The sequence below is a fragment of the Megascapheus bottae genome, chromosome 21, assembly GCF_031878675.1.
Source record: "Megascapheus bottae isolate mThoBot1 chromosome 21, mThoBot2.hap1, whole genome shotgun sequence".
NCBI lineage: Eukaryota > Metazoa > Chordata > Mammalia > Rodentia > Geomyidae > Megascapheus > Megascapheus bottae.
This window is the reverse complement of record NC_143529.1, coordinates 24,272,041-24,295,354: the sequence shown is the minus strand read 5'-3', so window position 1 is coordinate 24,295,354 and position 23,314 is coordinate 24,272,041. Positions and strand designations below refer to the sequence as shown.

Here is a 23,314-nt window from a genome sequence, read left to right as displayed (position 1 = left end):
TTGAGAAAGTCCAAGGACAGTGCTTAGGCCCTGAGTTCAAGCCCAGTACTGGCCAAAAAAAAAAAAAAAGTTGAGCGTGGCTGGGTGTGATAGCTCATGCCTGTAATCCTAACTACTCAGGAAGCTGAGATCTGAGGATCAACGTTCAAATCCAGCCTGGGCACAAAAATACCTGAGACTCTTATTTCCAATTAACCTTGAAACTGGGAATTAAGGGTTGGCTCAAGGGTAGGGTGGTAGCCTTCTTGAGCTGAAGAGCTCAGGGACAGTGCTTAGGCGGGGTTCAAGCCCCATGACCCACAAAAAAAAAAAAAAAAGTTGAGCATGAGCCAGGCACTGGTGGCTCATGCCTGTTATCCTATTCAGGAAGCTGAGATCTGAGAATCTCGGTTCAAAGCCAACCCTGACATGAAGAAGAAGTTGAGCATTTATCTAGCAAGCACAAAGTTAAAACTATCAGTACCACTAAATAAAAGGGTTAGCCACATGGCTCATGACTGTAATCTTAGCCCTGTGGGGCAAGTGGAAAGCAAGGGATCATGGTTTGAGGCCAGCCTCAGCATAAACTTTCATTAGACTTCTATCTCAAATCAATGGCAATGCTGGACTGCACTCCTGTCATCCCTGTCATCAAAAGGAAGCAATAGGTAATATTGAAGCCCAGGCTGGCCCAATCATAAAGTGAGACCCTACCTTGAAAAATATCCAGCACAAAAAGAATCTGACATAGTGGTTCAAGTGTAGAGTGCCTGCTTTACAGGCAGGAAGTACTGAATTCAAACCATATTTCCACCAAAGGAACAAATAAGCTGGGCCTGGTGATAATATGACCTATAATTCTAGCCCTCAGAAGATGGAAGATCATGAGTTCAGAGCCAGCCTGTACTACATAGCAAGATCCTTTTCTCTCCCCCAGAGAGAACACACAGGATCCCAAACTAAGTGGCACTGTTTTCATGTACTAGTTTTTAAACTTTTTTTTTTTTTTTTTTTTTTTTTTTTTGCCAGTCCTGGGCTTGAGCTCAGGGCCTGAGCACTGTCCTTGGACTTTCTCAAGGCTAGAGCTCTACCACTTGAGCCTCAGCACCACTTCTGGCTTTTTTCTATGTATGTGGTACCGAGGAATCGAACCCGGGTCTTCATGCATGCTAAGCAAGCACTTTAACCACTAGGCCAAACTCCCGGCCCGCTTGTAATCTTAACTATGTAAAAAGGCTAGGATCTGAGGATTGTGGCTCAGAGCTAGCCCAGGAAGAAAAACCTACAAGACTCTTTATCTAATTAATCTCGAAAGATAAATAAACCTGGATTAGAGATGTGGCTCAAGTGGTAGAGTCCCTTAAGAAGAGGGTGGGGAAAGCCAGGCAAGAGCTTGAGGACGTGAGTTCAAGTCCTTAAACCAGCAATCATAAAAAGGGGGAGAGGAATTTGAGAAATAAGGATCCTGCTTAAACTTCTAAAATGCTGTATTTCTAGACATTCCAGTTTCCTCACAAAGTAACTTTCTTCTTCAGGATGCAAAACTATGCAAAGTAGAACCTGATAAGTGTGAATTGGAGAACTCAGGCTTTGACAGGATGAGTGAAGAAGAGCTACTAGCAGCTGTCTTAGAAATCAGTAAGAGAGAAGCTTCACCAACTCCCAGTCATGAAGATGATGATAAACCCACTAACAGCCCTGACACTGGATTTGCAGAAGATGAAGTTCAAGAATTGCCTGAAAATCCTGACACTGTGGAAACTGAGAAGCCCAAAACAATAACTGGTAGGTTTCTTGAAGATAAGCATTACACAGCCTAATTGTATTCCAGAGGCTTAGGGTTAAAAGAAATGACTTCTGTTACTGTTCTATATTTTCTGATTTATATTCTGCTTCTAACTCTCTTAGTTCCTTTTTTCAGTGCTACAACTTTCTAAAGCCAACAAAAAACTGTGTTCTTGATTTTTCTATTTCAATCTCAGTACACTGGGATTTTCAAAATCATTAATAATCAGTCTGCAACCAAAGAACCTTTGGGGAGAGAGACTTATTACTGTATTTCCTGTTTCTTCAGCCTTAGCATTCCATTCAGCTTAGTATTATACGTGAAACTGTAAAGTGATCCCCTTATGCTGCTGCTTTTTTGAGACTGACCTGACCCTCTATGTAGTGTAGGCCACCCTTGATCCTCCTATCTCTGCCTGCAGAGTACAGAGTACAAGAATTATAAGCATGTATCACAGTACCCTCTGCTATTCTGCTTTTTTTCTTTCATTTTCTTTAACATGCAGGAAAAGTCAGTTGAGCTAAGATAAACATAAGAAAGATGATTGCAGTGAACCTTCTCCTAGCCTTTTTACCCATTACTTAGTTTCAATATTGTCAATAATAGTAGGCACTGATGACTCATTCCTGTAATCCTAGCTACTCAAGAGGTTGAGATCGGAGGATCTAGGATCAAAGCTACCCCAGGCAGGAGAGTTCATGAGATTCTTATCTACAGTTAACTACTACAAAAACCAGAAGTAGAGCACAAAAGCTCAGTATCAGCAGTCAGGCCGAGTTCAAGCATCAGGACAAGAACTAATAATAACCAGTACTACCTGAAGTCACTTCACCCTAAGCTCCAGATTATTTGAAATTAACACCAGATATTATATCACTTCATTAGTAAGAACTTCAGTGTTCCTAAAAGGAAGAATTCTTATTTTTTTATTTGTTTTTTTGCTCTGTGTTGGGCTTGAACTCTGGGCATGGGTGCTGTCCCTCAGCTCTTGAGCTCAAGGCTTGCGTTCTACTGCTTGAGCCATAGCACCACTTCCAGGAATAATTCTTTTTTAAAAAACATGACTTCAAGATTTGTTCTTTAAGCTGGGAATATAGTTTAGTGGTAGCATGCTCCTCCAGCATGCTTGAAGCCCTGGGTTCAATTCCTCAGTATCCACATAAACAGAAAAAGCCAGAAATGGCATTGTGGCTCAAGTGATAGAGTGCTAGCTTTGAGCAAAAGAAGCTCAAGGACAGTGCCCAGGACCTGAGTCAAGTCCCAGGACTGGTTTTGTTTTTATTAAAAAAAAAAAAAGCTGTTTGTTTGTTCCTTGTTTCCAATTGCCATTTCCAACTGCTTTCTCTTTTTTTTGCGTGGGCTGAATTGTTTTGGTTTTTAGTGGTCCGGAGGCTTAAGCCAGGGCTTAGGCTCTGTTCTTGTGCTAGCACTCTACCACATGGAGCCTCAGCTCTACTTCCTGTTTTCTTTTTCTTTTTTCTTTCTTTTTTTGTGGGTCTGAGGGCTTGAACTCTGGGCCTGGCCCTGGCCCTGAGCTCTTCAGCTCAAGGCTACATCTTTACCCCTTGAGCCACAGCCCCACTTCCCATTCTTTTCAGTGGTTAATTGGAGAATATGAGTCTAGCAGGCTTTGGCTGGGAGTTTGGCCTAGTGGTAAGAGTGTCTGCCTATCATGCACAAAGATCCTGGTTCGATTCCTCGGTACCACATACATAGAAAAAGCCAGAAGTGGTGCAGTGAATCAGGGTAGAATACTAGCCTTGAGGAAAGCCCAAGGACAGTGCTCAGACCCTGAGCTCAAGCCCAGGACTGGCAAACAAACACACACACACAAAAGAGTCTAGCAGGCTTTATAGTTGCCCAGCTGGCTTTGAACCTTGATCCTTAGATCTCAGCCTCCTGAGTAGCTAGGATTACGTGCATGAGCCACTTCACCTGGCTTCCACTTCCTGTTTTCTGATGGTTAATTGGAGATAAATGTCTCACACTTTCCTGCCTGGGCTAGCTTTGAACCATGATACTCAGATTTCAGCCTCCTGAGTAGCTAGGGTTGCAGGTATGAGCCACCAGCACTTGGCTTTGTCTTCTTTCATCTTACAAAAATACCTTACTCTTTTGAAAACATAACAACAAAATTCCTGTGTATCACCTCATCTTGTATCTGCCTTTTAACTTCTGGTTTCTCCCATTAATGTTCTTGGGGTCATCAGCATCCTCATACAAGTGATACCTTGAACAAACTGTTTCTCATTCCTGATCTTAATACTTCACATACAGTGGTCATACCCTAGGCAGGTACTGCTCAGAGCCTGGCTCCAGACCACTAGTATTGCTGGCAACTTGTTAAAAATGCTTTTTGGCCTCATCCCAGGCTTGTGAAATGCTCTATATATGCAGCCCAGCAGTTTGATTTAATAATAGATTCCTTGACTCCTCCAAGTGCTCCATGCCTATAATACTAGTGACTCAGGAGCTGAGATCTATGGATCACCATTCAAAGGCAGCTCACACCTGAGAGAGACTTCTACAAAAAGCTGGACATGGAGCTGGAACTCTGAGGTTTAAAAAAAAAAAAAAGCAATAGGGGGGGTGAGAATGTTGAAAGGAGTGATACTAATCAAGATGCATTGAAAACTGGTGGTGGCTCACACCTGTAATCTAGCTACTCAGAAGGCTGAGATCTGTGGATCAAGGTTCAAAGCCAGCCTGGGCACAAAAGGACCTGAAACTCTTAGCTCCAATTAACCTCTAGAAAACAGAAACTGAACTGAAGAGCTCAGGGACAACTCCCAGGCCCAGGGGTAGGGTGGTAGCCTTGGGCTGAACAGCTCAGGGACAGTGCCCAGGCCTAGTATTCATAAACTTCTTTGTAAAATGGCACCTCCGTTTTACTTCATCTCATCAATAAAATCAGTCAGCTATCCTTCAAAATATGTTTCAAATTCAGCCCCTTACATCTTTATGGCAATAACTGTAGCCTCCCATGTCTTGCCTGAACCATTAGAGCTGATTCCTAAATAGTGATTCTTCCACTCTTATCCCTACACATTTCATGAACAAGATAGAGTAATATTTCTAGAGCAGAAATCGAATTATGTCACTCTTCACTTAACTATAGTTGGTGCTGGTGGTGCACAGCTGTAATCCTAGCTATTTAGGAGGCTGAGGTCTGAAGATCACAGTTTGAGGCAGACCAGGGTAGGAAGATCTGGTGTGACTTATCTCCATTAAACTACCAACAAAGCCAGAAGTGAAGCTGTGGCTCTGGTGGTAGAGCCTTCAGCAAAAGAAGCTTGGAGACAGGACCCAGGCCCTCAGTTCATGTCCCAGGACCAGCACCAAAACAGAACAAAAAACAACTGTGATTAAATAAGTGACTTTAGATGCATCAAGTTCAGTCCCAGAGCTTTTGCATTTGAGCTTCTTGAGCAAGGGCTATTTTGACTTAATTATTACTAGTTTTCTTGCTTACAACAGTGCTTGGCACATAATAGATTTTCAGTAACTAGTTGTATAACAGTTTGGCTGTGTGATAAATTATCTGAGGAGTGAAAGACTGGTTAGGTTTCAGTCTCAACATTAGCCAGAGGAAATACTGTATACAAAGTCTCAGACATGAAAAAGGCTGTGTAAGCTAGTAGACCTTAAAAAATTTAGGATGATTTGCTGATGAAGGGGGAAAGAATAGAGTAGAGTTGGGTGGTATCCAAGTTTCCAAGGCCTAAAGCAATGTTTATTAGTTTGGAATTTTATTTCAAAAGCATTAGGGGGTTATGGGATATTGTAAGAAAACAGTCACTTGCTGGGCACCAGTGATTCATGCCTGTAATGGTAGCTGCTCTGGAGGTTGGGATCTATGGATCTTGTTTGGCTGGCTTTGCCTATATTCCTCACTACTCATGACTGAAGGACCAAGATTCATCTCATTCAGGAAAGTCTGTGAGATTCTCATCTCCAATTAACCACCAAAAAGCCGTAAGTAGAGTTGTGGCTTAAGTGGCTAACACATTAGTTTTGAGCAAAAAGCTCAGGGATAGCACCCAATCCATGAGTTCAAACCCTAGGACCAGCATCAAAAAAAGTCTCACAAATTTTCCTACCCAGGCTGAGTTTGTTCCATGATCATCAGATCTCAGTCTTCTGAGAGACTAGGATTACAAGCATGAGCCACCAGTACCCAAGCTGATGCTAATTTAAGTGGGGGAACAACAGATGGAATTATATGGCACAAATTTTACCTGAAGTTAGGATACTTTAAACAGTAGATGTCACTGTAGTCAAGAAAATTTGGTTTGTTAGAATTTTCCAAAGCAATGGTATGTTCTGACTTCACAGAGCCTGCTAGTTTTACTGACATCCCGAAAGACTGTGATGAGAATAAAGAAAACAAAACTCCAGAAGGATCTCAGGGAGAAACTGATTGGTTCCAGCAGTATGATATGGAACATGAAAGAGAAGAACAAGAGCTCCAGCAGGCATTGGCTCAGAGCCTTCAAGAGCAAGTATGAGACAATCTCTCTTTCTCCTCCTCCTCCTCTTTCTTCTTTTTCTTTTTTTTTTTTTTTTTTTGCTAGTCCTGGGGCTTGAACTCAGGGCCTGAACACTGTCTTTGGGCTTTCTCAAGGCTATAGCTCTAGCACTTGAGCCACAGCATCATTTCCATCTTTTTTCTATGTGTGTGGTACTGAGAAATTGAACCTGGGTCTTCGTGCATGCCAAACTCGTGGTCCTTTCATCTCTTTCTTGAGAAATTGAATCATCATTTTAATTAACATGTTGGCAGATATACAGTAACATATTTCACCAAAAAGAAAAGTACATCAACTTGTTTTGGACTTACTTTTTGAGTTTGAAATGGATTTATTAGTAGACGTTTAAAAACCACTCACGTTTCATACTGTAATTAATTGTGTACTAAAGCAAAATGGCATATTAGAGATTATTCTTAGATGAACTGCTGCGAGCTATAGAAAGAGCAAGTGTTTTCTAAGTGTGATGATGCATCTATAATTACAACATTTAGGGGCTAAGCTAAGAGGATCATGAATTTCAGCCTAGACTACAGACCAGTTCAGCCTGGACTATATATTGAAGGCCTCTTTCCCAGCAAACAACTGATAGAGTGCCTGTCTATTGAGGTACTGAATTCAAGCCCCAGTACCACAAAAAGGATGAGAAAAGTAGGGAGGGAGATGGAGAAGGAAGAAAGGCAAAAAGAGAGGGAAATTTGGAAAGGAGAGAATGAAGGAGGGAGGGATATACCACCATGATCTTATCAATACTTTAAGATAATATATTGGTTTTAGTTGTTTCTTTCACATTAAAAATCTTTCTTTAGTGCTGTTTACATAAAATTCTCAGGAGTGTAATCTGAAATCAAACTTCCACATTTTGGTAGTAGAACGTTTATCTGTGTTTTATGTAGTAATTCATTCTTTTATTTTTGCAGTTAAGGGGATCATGGTCTTACACTAGATGCTCTTCCACTGAGCTACAATCTTCAGCTCCCCAATTTTACTTTTTTAGGCTAATTGGTTTGTAGGTACATCATCTAAGATAACTGTCACAAGTGATATTTTCATGGTGTGTCTATTCCTTTACAGTCCAAGTCATGTTAGTGAAAATTTACTAGTGTTAGGGATGAAGTTCAGTGGTAGAGCACTGGCCTAGCACGTGCAAAGCCCCAGGTTTGACTAAAACAAAAGTGTTTCAGATTAAGAATTGTACTTAGTGGCTGGACACCAGTGGCTCACACCAGTGATCCTAGGTACTCAGTTGAGATGAGATCTGAAGATCACCATTCAAAGACAGCCTGAGCAGGAAAGACCATGAGACTCTTGACTCCAATTAACCACCAAAAAGCCAGAAGTAGAGCTGTAGCTCAAGTGGTAGAGTGCCAGCCTTGAGCAAAAAAAAACAAAGGACAGTGCCTAGGCCCTGTGTTCAAGTTCTAGTACTGGTACCAAGAAAAGAAGAATAATTTAGCATAGTTATTTTAGAAAAACTTGCTTTTGATGTGCATGTATATATGGTACTGGTGTTTGAACCCATGTCCCTAGGTCTTTAAACTTTCCTTCTGATATAAAAAATTAAGGTCTAATTTCTTAGCAAGAGTTCCTTATAGTGCAAAAAAGAAAAAGTTCACCACCACCTCGTTTTCAAAGATGAAAGGCATAGCCTTACTTCTTAGCTAGACTGTTTTTCTCTGATGTGATGATATAATTGTACAAAGAAATATTTAGTTTAGTCTACCTACATCATTCTATTAATAACTAAAAAGGGAGATTCTTTTTTTTTTTTTTTTTTTTGCCAGCCTTGGGCTTGAGCTCAGGGCCTGAGCACTATCCATGGACTTTCTCAAGGCCTAGCTCTACCACTTGAACCACAGCACCACTTCTGGCTTTTTCTATGAATGTAGTACCAAGGAATCGGGCCCATGTCTTCCGTGCATGCAAGGCAAGCACTCTTAACACTAGGCTAAACTCCAAGCCCCAAAAAGGAGTCTTTTTATCTTAGAGTTTTAGAATAAATTTATTCTGAAAATAAATAAATTTTAAGTAATTAATGGTTATCTTTTGACATGAACTTTTTTTTAGTAGTCAAAATTGTCTTCTTTTTATTATTAAAGTCATTTTCAAAAGCTAGAAGTACTTTTATTTTTCCGTCCCCTGAAGCTTAGGATCATACCAAGGGCCTTGAATGTGCTAACCTAGTTTCTTACCACTGAACTGTATATAATCCTTAGTCCTAGCAGTACCATTTTTTTCTAAGAGAACCTCAGATATTTCAGAACAATAACAGCCAAGAACATCCATTTGGTATTGCTACCAAGCAACTACTATGTGTTTTATTCTTTAGCAAGAATAAAAATAGAAATGTACAAATAACATCTTCTATAAATATTGTTCTTCTTGCTGTAACATACAGGATGAGTAGTATGTAAGATATAGGTGGCCCCTCATCATCATAGAAGAACAATTCACTCCCCTGTTTCACTCTGTATTCAGTGGCATATAGGTAGGAGTATTTCAATTCAATTAAATCATAGAAATCGAAAAATGCTGTAAATCCAGGGAAAGAGTAGACAGCAGTTTGCTAACTACCTACTATGTCTCCCATTTATAAAGGAAGGAGGCTTGAGAGGTGGTGGATCATGACTCAAATCCTAGCTATTCAGGGGGCTGAGATGATAATTTGAAGCCAGCCCATGCAGGAAAATCTAAGAGATGCTTATCTCCAATTACCCACCAAAAAGCCAGAATTAGAGCTGTGCTTCATGGTAAAGCACCAGCCTTGAACCAAAAAACTCAGGGATATCACCCAGGCTTTGATTCAAGCTCTACACACATACATGCAGAGTGAGCAGGAGAAGGAGAAGAGAAATTATATCATCATGTCACATTGAACTATATTTAGCTGGCAAGAAGAAATGTCACTACAAGAGGAAAAAAGCATTTCAGCCTCTATGTGTGCCCACGCACATGCGCGCACATGCGCGCGAGCTGGTACTGGGGCTTGAACTTAGGACCAGGGTATGCTGTCCCTGAGCTGTTTTGTTTTGCTCAAGGCCACTTGAAGCTCAATTCCACTTTAACTTTTTGGGGCATAATTGCAGGCAAGAATTTCACAGACATTCCTGCACAGGCTGGCTTTGAACCACAATCCTCAGATCTCAGCCTCCTGAGCACCTAGGATTGTAGGTGTGAGTCAGTTGTATGTAAGCCTTTTTAATCCCCAGGGATATGCTTAATAGTAAAAAAAAGAAAAGAAAAGAAAAAAGAAATGGAGAACTTTCTACATCTCTCAGAAGGTCATTTTCCAAATATCCATATGCTAGTAATGACTATGGGAAGCATTATTAGCAAATATTTTCAGAGAAGCTAATTTTATACTCACTAAATATAGCTGATAGCTTTTTTGAAACAAAGACATTATTTACTATACATTTGCAAGGATTTTAGAGACTTAATTTAAAAAAACAGATACATAACAAACACCATCACATTTCAAGATAACAGAGTCCTGTACAAAAGTCAGGGAAAAGGAAAGACAGATAATCTAAGGAAAAAACAGACAATACAGAAGAGACTGGACAGCTTAGGTCACGGCTCTTGTCTGGAAGCTTGTTTTGAGTAGGTTTCTTTGAGTAGGTACTTATTAAAAGCTGTGGGGTTTGTACAGAATTCGGCAGCATGTATATTCAAGGGGCTTTTGATGTTGGGCTCTCCTAGCAGGCTCTAGATAAAAAGCAAGATAGTCCTGATGTCATATAGTGCAGACCACTTGTCTTTGAAGATGTCTAGGCAGATGTTTCCCTGGGAATCCACATTGGTGTGGTAGCAAGGCATGGAATTTCACTGTGACTGCGTTGTAAGGGTGGCCACTGGGGAACTTCAGGGAGAGCTTATACCTCAGTCTTCCTACACTGTGCCATCTGTTCCAAAGATAATCTCTACCCATTGGAAAAGATTGTCTGATTCAGGAAAGGCAGAAATGGCTTTGTCACCAGAAATTATGAAGATCATTAGCTCTGGCTGCAGCTGCTTACTCACAGTGCCTAGGTGACACCACAGCTGAGCTTGGCAGCAATGTGGGTGGCAGGACATTGACAGTGGCTGGGTCACAGTTTTGGGAGGCCGTTGGCACCGCACTGGCAATGAAACAGAAACTCCACAAAGGGCAACTGCCCTGCTAGCTCTTTAAACAACTTAACTTTTATTCTTATCCCTTAGGAAGCTTGGGAACAGAAAGAAGATGATGACCTCAAAAGAGCTACAGAATTAAGTCTTCAAGGTATGGAGATCATTTTAATTACATTTTTTTAATGGATTTTTTTTTTCTTTTCTTTTCTTGCCAGTTGTGGGGCTTTAATTTAGGGCCTGAGCACTGTCCTTGGACTTTTCTCATGGCTAGAGCTCTACCACTTGAGCCATAACACCACTTCCAGCTTTTTTCTATATATGTAGTACCAAGGAATCAAACCCAGGTCTTCATGCATGCTAGGCAAGCACTCTACCACTAGGCCAAACTCCCAGCCTCTGGAATTCTTTTTTTTTTTTTTTTTCCCGGTTTTATTTCATTTTGGAATTCTTTTCTTAAAGATAAATTCTTCAGTGGAAATGTTATTAAAGGAAAAACGTATCTTGAATTTGTTTGTTTAGTGTACTTTAGGTGAAATGTAAGAGTTAAGGTTGAATTTGTTTTATGTTACATTAATAAAAGGATATTTAACCAAGGAAACGAAAGACCCCTACAATGAAAACTAAAAACTTTGCAGAAAGAAATTGAGGAAGATACCAGGCAGAATTAATACTATGAAAATGGCAATACTGCCAAAAGCAATTTACAGATTCATTGTAATACTCATCAAACTCCCGATGTCATTTTCATAGAAAAAGAAAAAGCAGTTCAAATTTTCATATAAACACAAAAGACCTAAAGTAGAAAAAACAGTCCTTAGTAAAAAGAGCAATGTTGCATGTATTATACTACTGAGCCATAGTTATAAAAACTGATTAGAGACTAGAGGTGTGGCTGAAGTATTAGAGAGCCTAACCACCTAAGCTGAGTGAGGTCCTGAGTTCAAAACTCAGTACAGCAAAAGAAAAGAAAAAACATCATACTGGCATGAAAACCAACCTGAATACTGATGGGACAGAATAAAAGACCCAGGAATAAAACCACACAGCTACATGTGTCCTGGACAAAGGAGTAAAAAATGTACACTGCAAAAAAACAATAGCCTGTTGAAAAAAAATTGGTGCAGCAAAACTAGCTATGTATTTATAGAATACTGAAACCTAACCTCTGTTTCTCACTTGGTATAAAAGTCAACTCCAAATAAATGCATCTGAAATGTTAATTTTATTACAGGAAAACTCTGAAAGTTATGAGTACAGGCAATTATCTCCTGAATAGGACTGCAGCTACCTAGAAAACAAGAGCAAGAATTGACAAATGAGACTATATCAAATTTAAAAGGTTTTGCACAAGCCAGGCACCAATTCCTCAGGCCTGTAATCAGGAAGCTAAGAGCTAGAGGATCATAGTTGGAAGCAAAAACAGGCAGAAAAGTCAGTCATGTGAGACTCCATTTCTAGTAAGCTAGCTGGCTATAGTGGTAGGTCAAGTGGTAGATCAATGGCTCAAGTGGTAGGTCATCAGCCATGAGCAAGAAAGCCAAGGGAGAGTTCAGGGCCCTAAGTTTAAACCTCAGTGCTGGCAAAAGAAAGTTTTCTTCACAGCAAAAGAAACAATTGCCAAAACTCAAGAGACAACCCATTGAATGGAACATGTACATACATATATAGAAACATACATATAGATACAAATTCATGTTATGCAATAATATACAACATGACTATAGGACCTATTAGGAGAATGAGGGCAAGTAGAGATAGGGAACAAAATGATGAAGGATGAATAATTTTAAACAATAATGAAATTATGTATGAAGAGGAATAGGAATCTTAATAAAAGCTGTTGATCAGTAGAAAGTTGTGGGTAAAGAAAGCAATTATATATAGGGGTATTCTGAGCAAAATATGTGAATGTCTGCAATACCATAGTAAAATCCCTTGATGTAATTAATTACACACTTTAAAATAAATGAATGAGCTCAGTGGCTTACACCTGTAATCCTAGCAACTGGGGATTGTGGTTCAAAGCAGGCCCAGGCAATAAAGAACCATGAGGCTCTTATCTCCAATTAATCACTAGAAAATGGGAAGTAAGGCTGTGGCTCAAGGGATAGGGTGGTAGCCTTGAGCTGAAGGAGCCCAGAGACAACGCCCTGAGCTCAAGCCTCATGACCACCAATAATGAATGAATTAATGACAGGCTTAATTGAGGAAGAGGGTGAAAAAAGATGAATATGGTCAAAGTAGTTTGTTTGCATATGTGAAACCGAGCCATGAAACCTATTGAAATTGCTTTAAGCCAGGCACCAGTGGCTCACCCCTGTGATGCAAAGAAATAGTTGTAAAAGGGAGATGATCCAAGGATGGTGATAGAGAAGGTGAGGCTGATCAGGATACTTTATGTGTGTGAGACCATAACAATGAAATGTCCCTTATACAGCTGATGTATGATAAATAAATATTTACCAATTTATTATCCTTCCTTTGTAAGCTAATTTATATTTGTGAGTGGTACCTGCAGTGTGCACCAAGTTCTTCAAATTCTAATACACAGTTTTTATGATAAAGGATTTAGTGAGCTTCCTATCAGTAGTAGTAGTAGTAGTAGTAGTAGTAGTAGTAGTAGTAGTAGTATTTTGCGAGTACTTGAACTCGGGGCCTAGGTACTGTCCCTGTACTTCTTTTGCTCAAAGTACTCTATCACTTGAGCCACAGGACTACTTCCAGCTTTTTCTGTTTATGTGGTACTGAGGAATCAAACCCAGGGCTTCATCTATACTAGGCAAGCACTCTATCACTAAGACACATCCCAATCCCATCTATCTGTAAAATTATATATTTTCACATGCACTCCTTTCTTAGGAAGGTTAGATTCTTTTATCATACATATTTAAAAGAAAAGGGAATACTTCTTTTACTAGTAGCTATGTCTATAATGTTATTTCTTATATTATGTGTAATGTTTTTTAGTATGAAAAAATGTATACATCAAGCTCTTTTACTTTCCTGTCTACTCTAAGAGCCTTTACAAAATTTTGTCTGTCTGTTCTTCAGAGTTTAACAACTCCTTTCTGGATGCACAAGGCTCAGATGAAGATTCGGGTAATGAGGATGTTTTTGATATGGAGTACACAGAAGCAGAAGCTGAGGAACTAAAAAGAAATGCTGAGGTAGTGTTCACCCTGAGTAAAAATTTTCAGATTATCAGTGTTGTTTCTGCTCCTTGCAATCATAGATTGTGCTTTCAGTATTTACCACAGGTTCATTTCTGCTTTCTAGCAGTCATCAAATAATCTTCATATTCTCTTATCCATTTTAGTTATCTTTCTTTTTTAAGTTCTGAAGTTTTAATAAAGCATTCGCTTCACCCTGCAGTCCTCCAGATCTCAGCCTCCTGAGTACCTGATTACAAATGTGGTCCACTAAGTATCAGGCTCAGTTTCACTTTTTTTTTTTTTTTTTTTGCCAGTCCTGAGCTTGAGCTCAGGGCATGAGCCCTGTACTTGGACTTTCTCAAAGCAAGAGCTCTAGCACTTGAGCTTCAGCAGCACCACTTCTGGCTTTTTTTTTTTTTCTATGTATGTGGTACCGAGGAATTGAACCCGGGTCTTTGTGCATACTAGGCAAGCACTCTACCACTAGGCCAAACTCCCGGCCCTCAGTTTCACTTTTGATCTGCATTTCTAAACAGATCAGGTGTGGTGGTACATGTCTGTAATCACAGCTTCTCCAAAGGCAAAGCCTAGCCTGGTCAAAATGTTTGGAACTATGTGAAAAACAAGAAAGCAAAGGCTCCGAGTTCTATAACCGGTACCACAAAAAGCAGAAGAGAAAGTAAGGAAAAAGAAGATTTAGGCCAAAACAAAAATGTGTGTTGCTCATCTTATGTTCTTATCTAACACACACACACAATTATATTTAGTTCTACCAAATAAGGATATTATCTGTATGTTTAAATTGTAAAAATTGTTGGATTAATTGTATCAACTGACTGGATGCAGTGACTCACACCTGTAACCCTAGGTACTCTGGAGGCTAAGATCTGAGGATTAAGGTTCAAAGCCAGCCCAGGCACAAAAGGACCTGAGACACTTATCTCCAATAAACCACCAGAAAACCAATTAACCATCAGAAAACCAGAAGTGAAACTATGGCTCAAGGGGTAGGGCGGTAGCCTTGAGCTGAAGATCTCAGGGACAACACCCATGCCCAGTGTTCAAGCCCCACACCAACAGGAAAAAAGAAAAATTGTATCAACTAAAGACCATTGGTTCTCCCCCTTTATTTTTTGCTATTTTCTCGAATAATCATCTTCCCCCCACCAAATTTTAATTACTTGGATCCTGCTATCCGGTCATAGCTATTGTTAGCATTTGCTATATTCTGTAACCATCTCTACCCCACATATGTACTCAAAAATGTCATAAACTTTTTTTTTTTTTTTGCCAGTCCTGGGCTTTGAACTGCTTGAGCACTGTCATTGGGCTCTCTCAAGGCTAGAGCTCTACCACTTGAGCCTCAGCACCATTTCTGGCTTTTTCTATGTATATGTGGTACCGAGGAATCGAACCTGGGTCTTCGTGCATGCTGGGCAAGCACTCTACCGCTAAGCCAAACTCCCGGCCCTGTCATAAACTTTTTGTGCTGAATGTTAAAGACTAATTCCTTACAACTTCTTATAATGGTTATATTGTATCCTCTCCAGTGAATATTTTACTTAATTTTTCTCTGTGTATATCAGTCCTGGGGGCTTGAACTCAGAATCTGGGCACTGTCTTTAAGCTTTTATGCAAGCTGGCACTCTACCATCGAGCCACAGCTCTACTTTTTGTTGTTGTTTCTTGTTAACTGGTGATAAGAGTCTTTCGGGGCTGACTTTTTTTTTTTTTTTTGGCCAGTCCTGGGCCTTGAACTCAAAGTCTGAGCACTGTCCTTGGGCTTTCTCAAGGCTAGAGCTCTACCACTTGAGCCACAGCACCATTCCTGACTTTTTCTATGTATATGTGGTACCAAGGAATCGAACCTGGTCTTCATGCATGCTAGGCAAGCACTCTACCACTAGGCCAAACTCTCAGCCCTCAGGGCTGACTTTGAACCACAAGTCTCAGATTTCAGTCTCTTGAAAAGCTAGGGTTACAGTCATGAACCACTGACTTCCAGTCTTACTTGGTTTTTTAACTAACATCAAGCATTTGTTTAAGTGGCTTCAAGTCACAGACCTTTCTGACTTTGAACTGCAATCCTCTGTGTCTCAGATTTCTGAGTAGCTGCGATTAAAGTCTTGAGCTGTATGTGCCTGAATTTTATTTTATTTTATTTTTTAATTTTTTTGGGGGGGTTGTAGGACTTGAACTCTGGGTCTGGGTCTGTCCCTGAGCTCTTCAACTCAAGGCTACTGCCATACCCTTGGAGCCATAGCACCACTTCCAGTTTTCGAGTGGTTAATTGGATATAAGAGACTCATGGACTTTATTGCGGGGCTGGATTTGAACTGCAGTCCTTAGACCTCAGCCTCCTTGGTAGCTAAGATTACAGGCATGAGCCGCCATGCCCTGCTTGATTTTTTTTTTTTTAAGACAGTTTTGTTATGGCCAGGTTTTGTTTGCCCTCTATCTCAAAATCCTCCTGCTTCATCCTCCTGAGAACTGAATTACATGCAATCACCACCACATCTACCTGTAACTTTTTCATTGTAAAGAAAAAACAGCACATTTAAAAATTGTCTGTAATTATACTGTTTTAGATCTTCAAATCTCTAGTAGCTACTTTGGAGGTGGAGATCAAGAGGATTTCTTTTCAAGGCCAGCTGGGCAAAAGTTAGTGAGACCTCATTTCAACTAATAAGCCGGCATGGTAGGGTACATCTGTCATCTAACTGTGGCAGATGTAAACAGGAAAGAAGAAAGTATTTAAAAATGTGCATTCTACCTATAATCCTCCCTGAAGTAATACCACATCTCTTTTGTTCTGTTGTCTATTACCTAACAGTGAACACAACTGTTTTCATTACTTATGTGCATTCATTACTGGTTTGGAAAACAAGCAAACATGTTGAGATGTGTATATATTTTTTTAAACAATAGTATGATTTGAACTTAGGTCTTCACACTTGCTTGGAGGTACTATACTGTTTGAGCCTTGGGTCCAGGACATTTTGCTCTCGTTGGTTATTGAAAGCTTGCAAGCTGAGGGAAGATGAAGTCTTGAATTCCAATACTGTAAAAAGAAAAAGAAAAAAAAAGCAATGCTTTTAGCCCCACCAGCCTAAACCACAATCCTGTTTGTGCTTCCCACCTATAGCTTAGATAACACAGGACTATACCCACTATTAGTTGAAATAGACTCTTGTGAACTGGCCTGGACTGACTTCAGACTGTAGTCCTCCCTGTCTCCCAAGTCTTCCCAAGTACCTAGGACTACATGGGACCTACCATCTGGACCACACAACTTTTTTTTTTTTTTGCTGGTCCTGGGGCTTACACTTAGGACGTGGGCACTGTCCCTAAGTTGCTTTGTACTGAAGGCTAGTGCTCTACCATCTGAGCCACAACACCACTGTTGGCTTTTTGAGTCATTTATTGGAGATAAGAGTCTCACAGACTTTTCTACCCTGGCTGGCTTCAAACCTTGATCCTTAAATCTCAGCCTCCTGAGTAGTAACTATGATGAGAGGCCTAAGCCACGGATCCAGCTCACTTTATTTGTGTGTGATGGGTCATAGGGCTTGAACTTATTAGCCTGGCACTGTCCCTGAGCTCTTCAGCTCAAGTCTACTACCTTACCCTTGAGTCAAGCCCCACTTTTCCATTTTCTAGAGGTTAATTGGAGATAAGAGTCTCAGATTCTTTTGTGCCTGGGCTGGCTTTGAACCTCAATCCTCAGATCTCAGTCTCCTGAGTAGCTAGAATTACAGGCATGAGTCACCCTGGCTGGGCTGTCCCTGAGCTCTTTGCTCAAGGGTATTGTTCTACCAGTTTGAGCCACAACTCTGCTTCCAGTTTTTGGGTGGTTAATTGGAGGTAAGAGTCTCAGTTTCCCTATTGGGCTTTGAACTGTGATCCTCAAATCTCAGACTCGTGAGTAGCACCTGGCTTTTAGGGAATATTTTAGGGACTGGAATTAGGCCCAGGGGTCTAAGAAGTCTAACCTTCATTTTGTTACTTAGACTGCACATGTATTAAAACTTAGTTATATGAGTTTTGATAATAAATTCAGCATCCATGTTTTGCTTTTACTTTAATGAAGTCATGCCATTTCTGTTTTCCAGACAGGAAATCTTCCTCATTCCTACCGACTTATCAGTGTTGTCAGTCACATTGGTAGCACCTCTTCTTCAGGTAAGTGGACATCATGATAGCGACTTTTTTTTCCCCCAGAACTGGTGACTGAACTCAAGGCCTGAGCACTGTCCTTGGGTTTTCCTCAAGAGCTTACTACTTGAGCCACAGCACCACCTCCAGCTTTTTTCTATGTATGTGGTACTGAGGAATTGAACACTGGTTTTGGTGCATGCTAGGCCAAACTCCCAGCCCTGGCATTTTATAAGTAAAGTAGCCAGTATCTGTCCTTTTATATGTTGTTCTTTGCCTATCTTCGTATAAACTGAATTCATCAGAAAAACTTTAAAATCTTTTATCACCCGCTAGATCTTGTTAGTGAGTAAAACTGTTTTTATTCTCTATTTATAAATGACCTAAATTCTCCTGAGCATTAGAATTACTTCATGTGGAACCTGGTGTGGCAGCTCACGCCTGTAAACCTGGCTATTCAGGAGGCTGAGATCTGAGGATCAAGGTTTAAAACCAGCCCTGCACAAAGGGACTTGAGACTCTTACCTCCAGAAATATCTCTAGAAAATAGGAAGTGGGGCTTGGCTCAAGGGAAAGGCGGTAGCCTTGAGCTGAAGAGCTCAGGGACAGCGCCCAAGCTGAATTCAAGCCCTATGACCCACAGAAAAAGAAAGAAAAGAATTCATATGGAGATGAATATTTGATTCTAATAGTTGTCAACGAAACACGAGGTTTTATTATAATTTTTAGTTGTATATTTCACTTCAACACGTAGAACCCAAGTTTTGGTTTTTGGGGGGCTTTTTTGATGGTTCATGATTGCATTATAGGAAAATTTAGTATATTTACTTAACTTGACATTGAACTATAATATCTACATCCTACTTTCCTTATGATCCCATGATGGAATCTGAGAAAAATAAACTGTTACATCTATATTAATCCCTGAGTTTAAGAACTCAGGGCCTGTTACTGTTCAAGAATTTTTTTTTTTAACCCTTAAACTAAACATGATAATCTTAGCACTCTGAAGACTGAGGCAGGAGGATCCAAAATTTGAGAGCGGCCTAGGCTCTACATAGTGAGCGCCTGTCTCTAAAACCAAAGAAATGAAGTTGGCCATGGTGGCTCAATCTTAGCTACTTGGGACGCAGATACAGGGAGATTGGGGTTCAGGACCAGCCTGGGCATAAAAGTTTGAGAGATTTCATCTCAATCAGTGGCTGAACTCAGTGGCATACACCTGTCATCCCCAGTGACATTAGGACACACAAGTAGGATCACAGCGTAGGCCAACCTGGGCTAATTTAACTTGAGACCTAACTTCAAATGCAACCAGTACACAAAGGAGCTAAAGTGGTAGAGCACCTACCTCGTACCTCCCACCTACCCTCATACTGAAAGGGGGAAAAGCCTGTTAGTTTTCTGTAAATGTTTTCTAAATGGATTAGAGCAACATTTTTGAGGGTAAGGTAGATGAGATAGCTTGTTTCTCTTTTTCAAACTTCCTTTATGTAAGAATAACTTACTGTTTTAGACAGCCTTAATTTCAAGATTTTATTTGTTTCAGGTCATTACATTAGTGATGTGTATGATATAAAGAAGCAGGCCTGGTTTACTTACAATGACCTAGAAGTATCTAAAATCCAAGAGGCTGCAGTGCAGAGTGACCGGGATCGGAGTGGTTACATCTTCTTTTATATGCACAAGTAAGAAACTTTACTGAAGTGGAACTAATGGTCTAAAAATTACTCAAACTCTAGCTCAGCACAAATAGTTTATGCCTATAATCCTAGCTTCTCAGGATGCTGAGATTTGACAGACATTCAAAGCCTTTCTAAGCATTCTTGCTTAGACTTTCTAGTCTGAGTCTCTTATCTCCAGTTAATCACCTAAAAGAAGTGGGATTTTGGCTCAGAATTGTAGAGGGCCAGCTTCCCTCACCCCTTCCCCTTCCTCCCCCCATCATGGGGGCTTGAACTTGGGGCCTGGGCAATGTCCATGACCTCTTTTTCCTCAAAGCTAGCACTCTACCACTTTGAGCCACAACTCCACTTCCAGTTTTCTGGTGGATAGAAGTCTCACTGACTTTCCTACCTGGGCTGGCTTTGAATAGATTCTTAGATCTTAGCCTCTTGAATGGCTGAGGCACCAGCTATCTTAGAGGACCAGCTTTGAGCAAAAAACTAAGGGATAGCACCGGCCCTGATTTCAAGCCTCAGTACCAGCACACAAAAAATAAAAATTATCTAAACTCTTCCTTTTGGAATAAAATAACTCCTATCGCTTCACTTGTTGACAGTTTTTTTTTTTATTGTATTTACACCCATGTTGCTTAAATTTCTGTTCATTAATGTATAAAGCAGATTTGGAAGAAAAATAAAGTTGTCTTGGCTGGGTACTGGTGGCTCTCACCTGTAATACCAGCTACCCAGGAGGTTGAGAGGACTGTAGTTCAAAGCCAGCCTGGGTAGGAAAGTCTGTGAGAGTCTTATCTCCAGTAAATACTCAAGAAAGCCAAAAGTGCTGCTGTAGCTCAAATGGTAGAGGGCTAGCTTTGAGAAAAAGTCTTAGGGCTGGGAATGTGACTTAGTAGAGTGCTTTCCTAGCAAGCAGGAAGTACCACCACATAAACAGAAAAGGCCAAAAATGGCACTGTGGCTCAGGTGCTAGCCTAGAGCCAAAGAAGCTCGAGGACAGTGCCCAGGCCCAGAGTTCAAACCCTAGGACCAAAAGAAAAAAAGTTGCCCTAGGGTTGGGAATGTAGCTTAGTGGTAGAGTGCTTTCCTAGCGTGCATGAAGCCCTTCCTGGGTTCAATTCCAGTCGCACAGAGCACCAGAAGTAGTGCTGTGGCTCCAGGAGTAGGACAGTAGCCTTGTGCTGAAGAGCTCAGGGGCAACACCCAGGCCCAGGGGTAGGGCAGTAGCCTTGAGCTAAAGAGCTCAGGGACAGTGCCCAGGTCCAGAGTTCAAGCCCCACAACCTTTAAAAAAAAAAAAAAAGTGCAATGACAGTGTGCAAACTCTAGGACTGGCAAAAAAGAAATTTAAAAAAATTGTCCTAGGGCTAGGCATGGCACAGATGTTAGAGGACCTGTTTAGCAAGAGTGAGCCCTTGAGTTTAAACCTTAAAAGCTACATGTGTGTTCTTAGTTATTCATCACATGGTAGGATGGATATGGAATATACAGCAGTTTGTTTTATGATAGAAGCTACTCTGCCATAAACCTTTTTGGTCTTCCAGAGTTTTTGTTTTTGCCAGTCCTGGGCTTAAGCTCAGGGCCTGAGCACTGTCCTTGGATTTTTCTCGAGGCTAGAACTCTACCTACCACTTGAGCCTCAGCACCACTTCTGGCCTTTTCTAAGAATGTGGTATCAAGGAATCAAACCCAGGTCTTCGTGCATGCTAGGCAAGCACTCTACCACTAGGACAAACTCCCAGCCCTGGTCTTCCAGTTTTATCAGTCAGAAGATCTGATTTTCATAAAGAGAAACTATATGACATTTTTATTGAAGGACTTTTCCCTCAGTCTCAAAAATTAGAACACAGAGGATTCATATCCTACATGTGAACTGCTTGTTTAATAAAAATTAGGCATCAAATGGGATCATGCAGGCTTTACCAGTATTCATTTCCTGTTGCTTTTTCTCCTGTTTATGCCTTGTTACACTCACTCAATTCCATGTTTTATTTTTTGTTTATTTTAAGAGAGATCTTTGATGAGCTGCTGGAAACAGAAAAGAACACTCAGGCACTCAGCATGGAAATGGGGAAGACTGCTCGTCAGGCCTCATGAAGACAGACGCTGGGTTGGCAATGTGCATTTTCTCTCCCACTGCCACCTAACCTTTACTCTGCCCAAAGAGAATTTGGAATTCTCCTTGATGCAAGAGCAACAGACAGCTCAGGGCCAAACCAAAAGACAGAATTGCAGAGTGTTCCATGCTATTTAATGGAAACTGGTCTCGTCTGTAGCTGATAGTCCTCTTTTTCTCCTACAAGAGTGGCGCTTCCTTTTGTCTTAGAAATACATATTGTAAATATATATACGTATATGTACATAAAGACACACACACACGGAATGAATGGAGCCTTAAAGAGTTCAGGTGAACTGCCCATGTAAGCCTGTTTGCCATTACTAGTATAGCAGTTCGGAGGATAAGTCAAAGAATCAGAGTCTATTCACCTGAGAAATGTGTGAATGTGTATATAAATATATACATATATATCAGTTGGCTTTTAAACTTTTGTGTTCCTTGAGAATTTTTTCTCAAGTCTGTGACCTTTTGTGTATGTGTGTATCTTTTGAGTAAAGTTTACTGGAAAGCCAGCTCTCCATGTTACACTAATGATGATTTGTTGTCCTTGCAAGAGGCATTTCTGTCACTTAACTCAAGGTTTTTGTTTTCCTTAATTTTATGAATGTCATGCCTGTGCTGTTTATCTACAATTCTTAAGAAATGGATTGTTGGTGCTTTGAAATGTGTTATGGCCCCACATCTGATGTTCATTGTACACTTCACATTTTCTTTAAAGAGATTCTTTCACATATTGTTCCTCATATTTGTCTATATTATTATCTTTAAGATAGACTTGTGTCTGTTCTTCTGTGTCATTCTTCCATGGAGCAGACATAATCTTAGTGGGTTTTGACCAAAACTTTAAAAGGTAGAGAGATAATAATGCTCCAGTTGAGACTTCCCAGCAGAGATGACAAGGGTAAGGAAAACAGAGGTAAGCAGTGTGCCTGCAGTGTTACAGCTCCAACTATAAACTGCTAAAGTTCAATAAAAGTTAGAAAAGCTCTGGGAACTATGGTGAAATTAAGTACATGAGCTGTAGATAAGAGCTTGACTATTTAAAGGGGCAAAACCAAAACAGTAAATGATCAAAGCCAGGTGAGAGTTAAAACGTGACTGATTTAGGTAATCTTAAGATCTTAAGAACTAACAAATAACAAAGATGCTATGTATTCATACATCCATATATATGTATGTACATACATACACACAAGCAAGCGCATCTTATTAGGTGCTCTAATTTGAGACTGAGTTGGGGATGCAGTATAAAGTACTACGGTAGTCAATTAGCCAACATAACCACCTGGATTAAGCAGCTTAGGGAATCATATAAAGAACGAGTTTGAGAGAAATCTGTGAGCCCAGATGTCTCTAGGCCCACACAGAATTAAGAATAACAAAATGAAATCTTCCATCCTTTTCTTTCCTGTGTTTTCTTATTTTGATTATAAATGAGAAGATTACTCTTCTGAGGTAGGGATGAAACCACATCAGGTTTTCATGGGCAGGAAACATTGAAACTCATCATCATTGAAGATTGTAAACATCTTTTCTGGAAGCTTGCCCTTGGAGAACTCCAGCCCAACTCTTAGAACTTGGGTGTGTTCTGGTATAGTAATTGATATTCTGAACTTTGGGATCTTGGAATTCTAAATGGCCATAGCACTTTAGTTGAACTACCAACAAATGCTTTGCCTCCAAGCAGTGTAGTGATGATCCACAGTGATACTCGTAGTAGAATATGCAGGAGTACTTTAGACCAGTATTTGTTTTAAGAACTAACATTTAAACTTTTGCTTCAGTTCTACCAGAAGCCTTATT

The 23,314-nt window shown here is 40.3% G+C and overlaps 1 protein-coding gene and 1 pseudogene across 4 annotated transcripts in view; one reads left to right on the top strand and one right to left on the bottom strand.

Annotated features, from left to right (window-relative positions):
- The window catches only part of Usp37 (ubiquitin specific peptidase 37), a 77,140-nt gene extending 54,886 nt beyond the window's left edge, over positions 1-22,254 (top strand). For 3 of the 4 annotated variants that reach the window (XM_090354813.1, XM_090354811.1, XM_090354812.1), the window contains 7 exons: positions 1,515-1,764; positions 6,101-6,267; positions 10,498-10,558; positions 13,459-13,574; positions 17,672-17,741; positions 19,264-19,402; positions 21,402-22,254. In XM_090354813.1, the coding sequence (XP_090210939.1) occupies positions 1,515-1,764; positions 6,101-6,267; positions 10,498-10,558; positions 13,459-13,574; positions 17,672-17,741; positions 19,264-19,402; positions 21,402-21,489 (891 nt within the window). In that variant the 3' untranslated portion in view covers positions 21,490-22,254. Of the gene's footprint in view, positions 1-1,514; positions 1,765-6,100; positions 6,268-10,497; positions 10,559-13,458; positions 13,575-16,147; positions 16,221-17,671; positions 17,742-19,263; positions 19,403-21,401 lie in introns of those variants that run through there. The other variant, XM_090354814.1, reaches the window with a different exon arrangement.
- Positions 9,868-10,290, bottom strand: LOC150048779 (ubiquitin-conjugating enzyme E2 C pseudogene; annotated as a pseudogene).
- Positions 22,255-23,314: the final 1,060 nt, after the last annotated feature.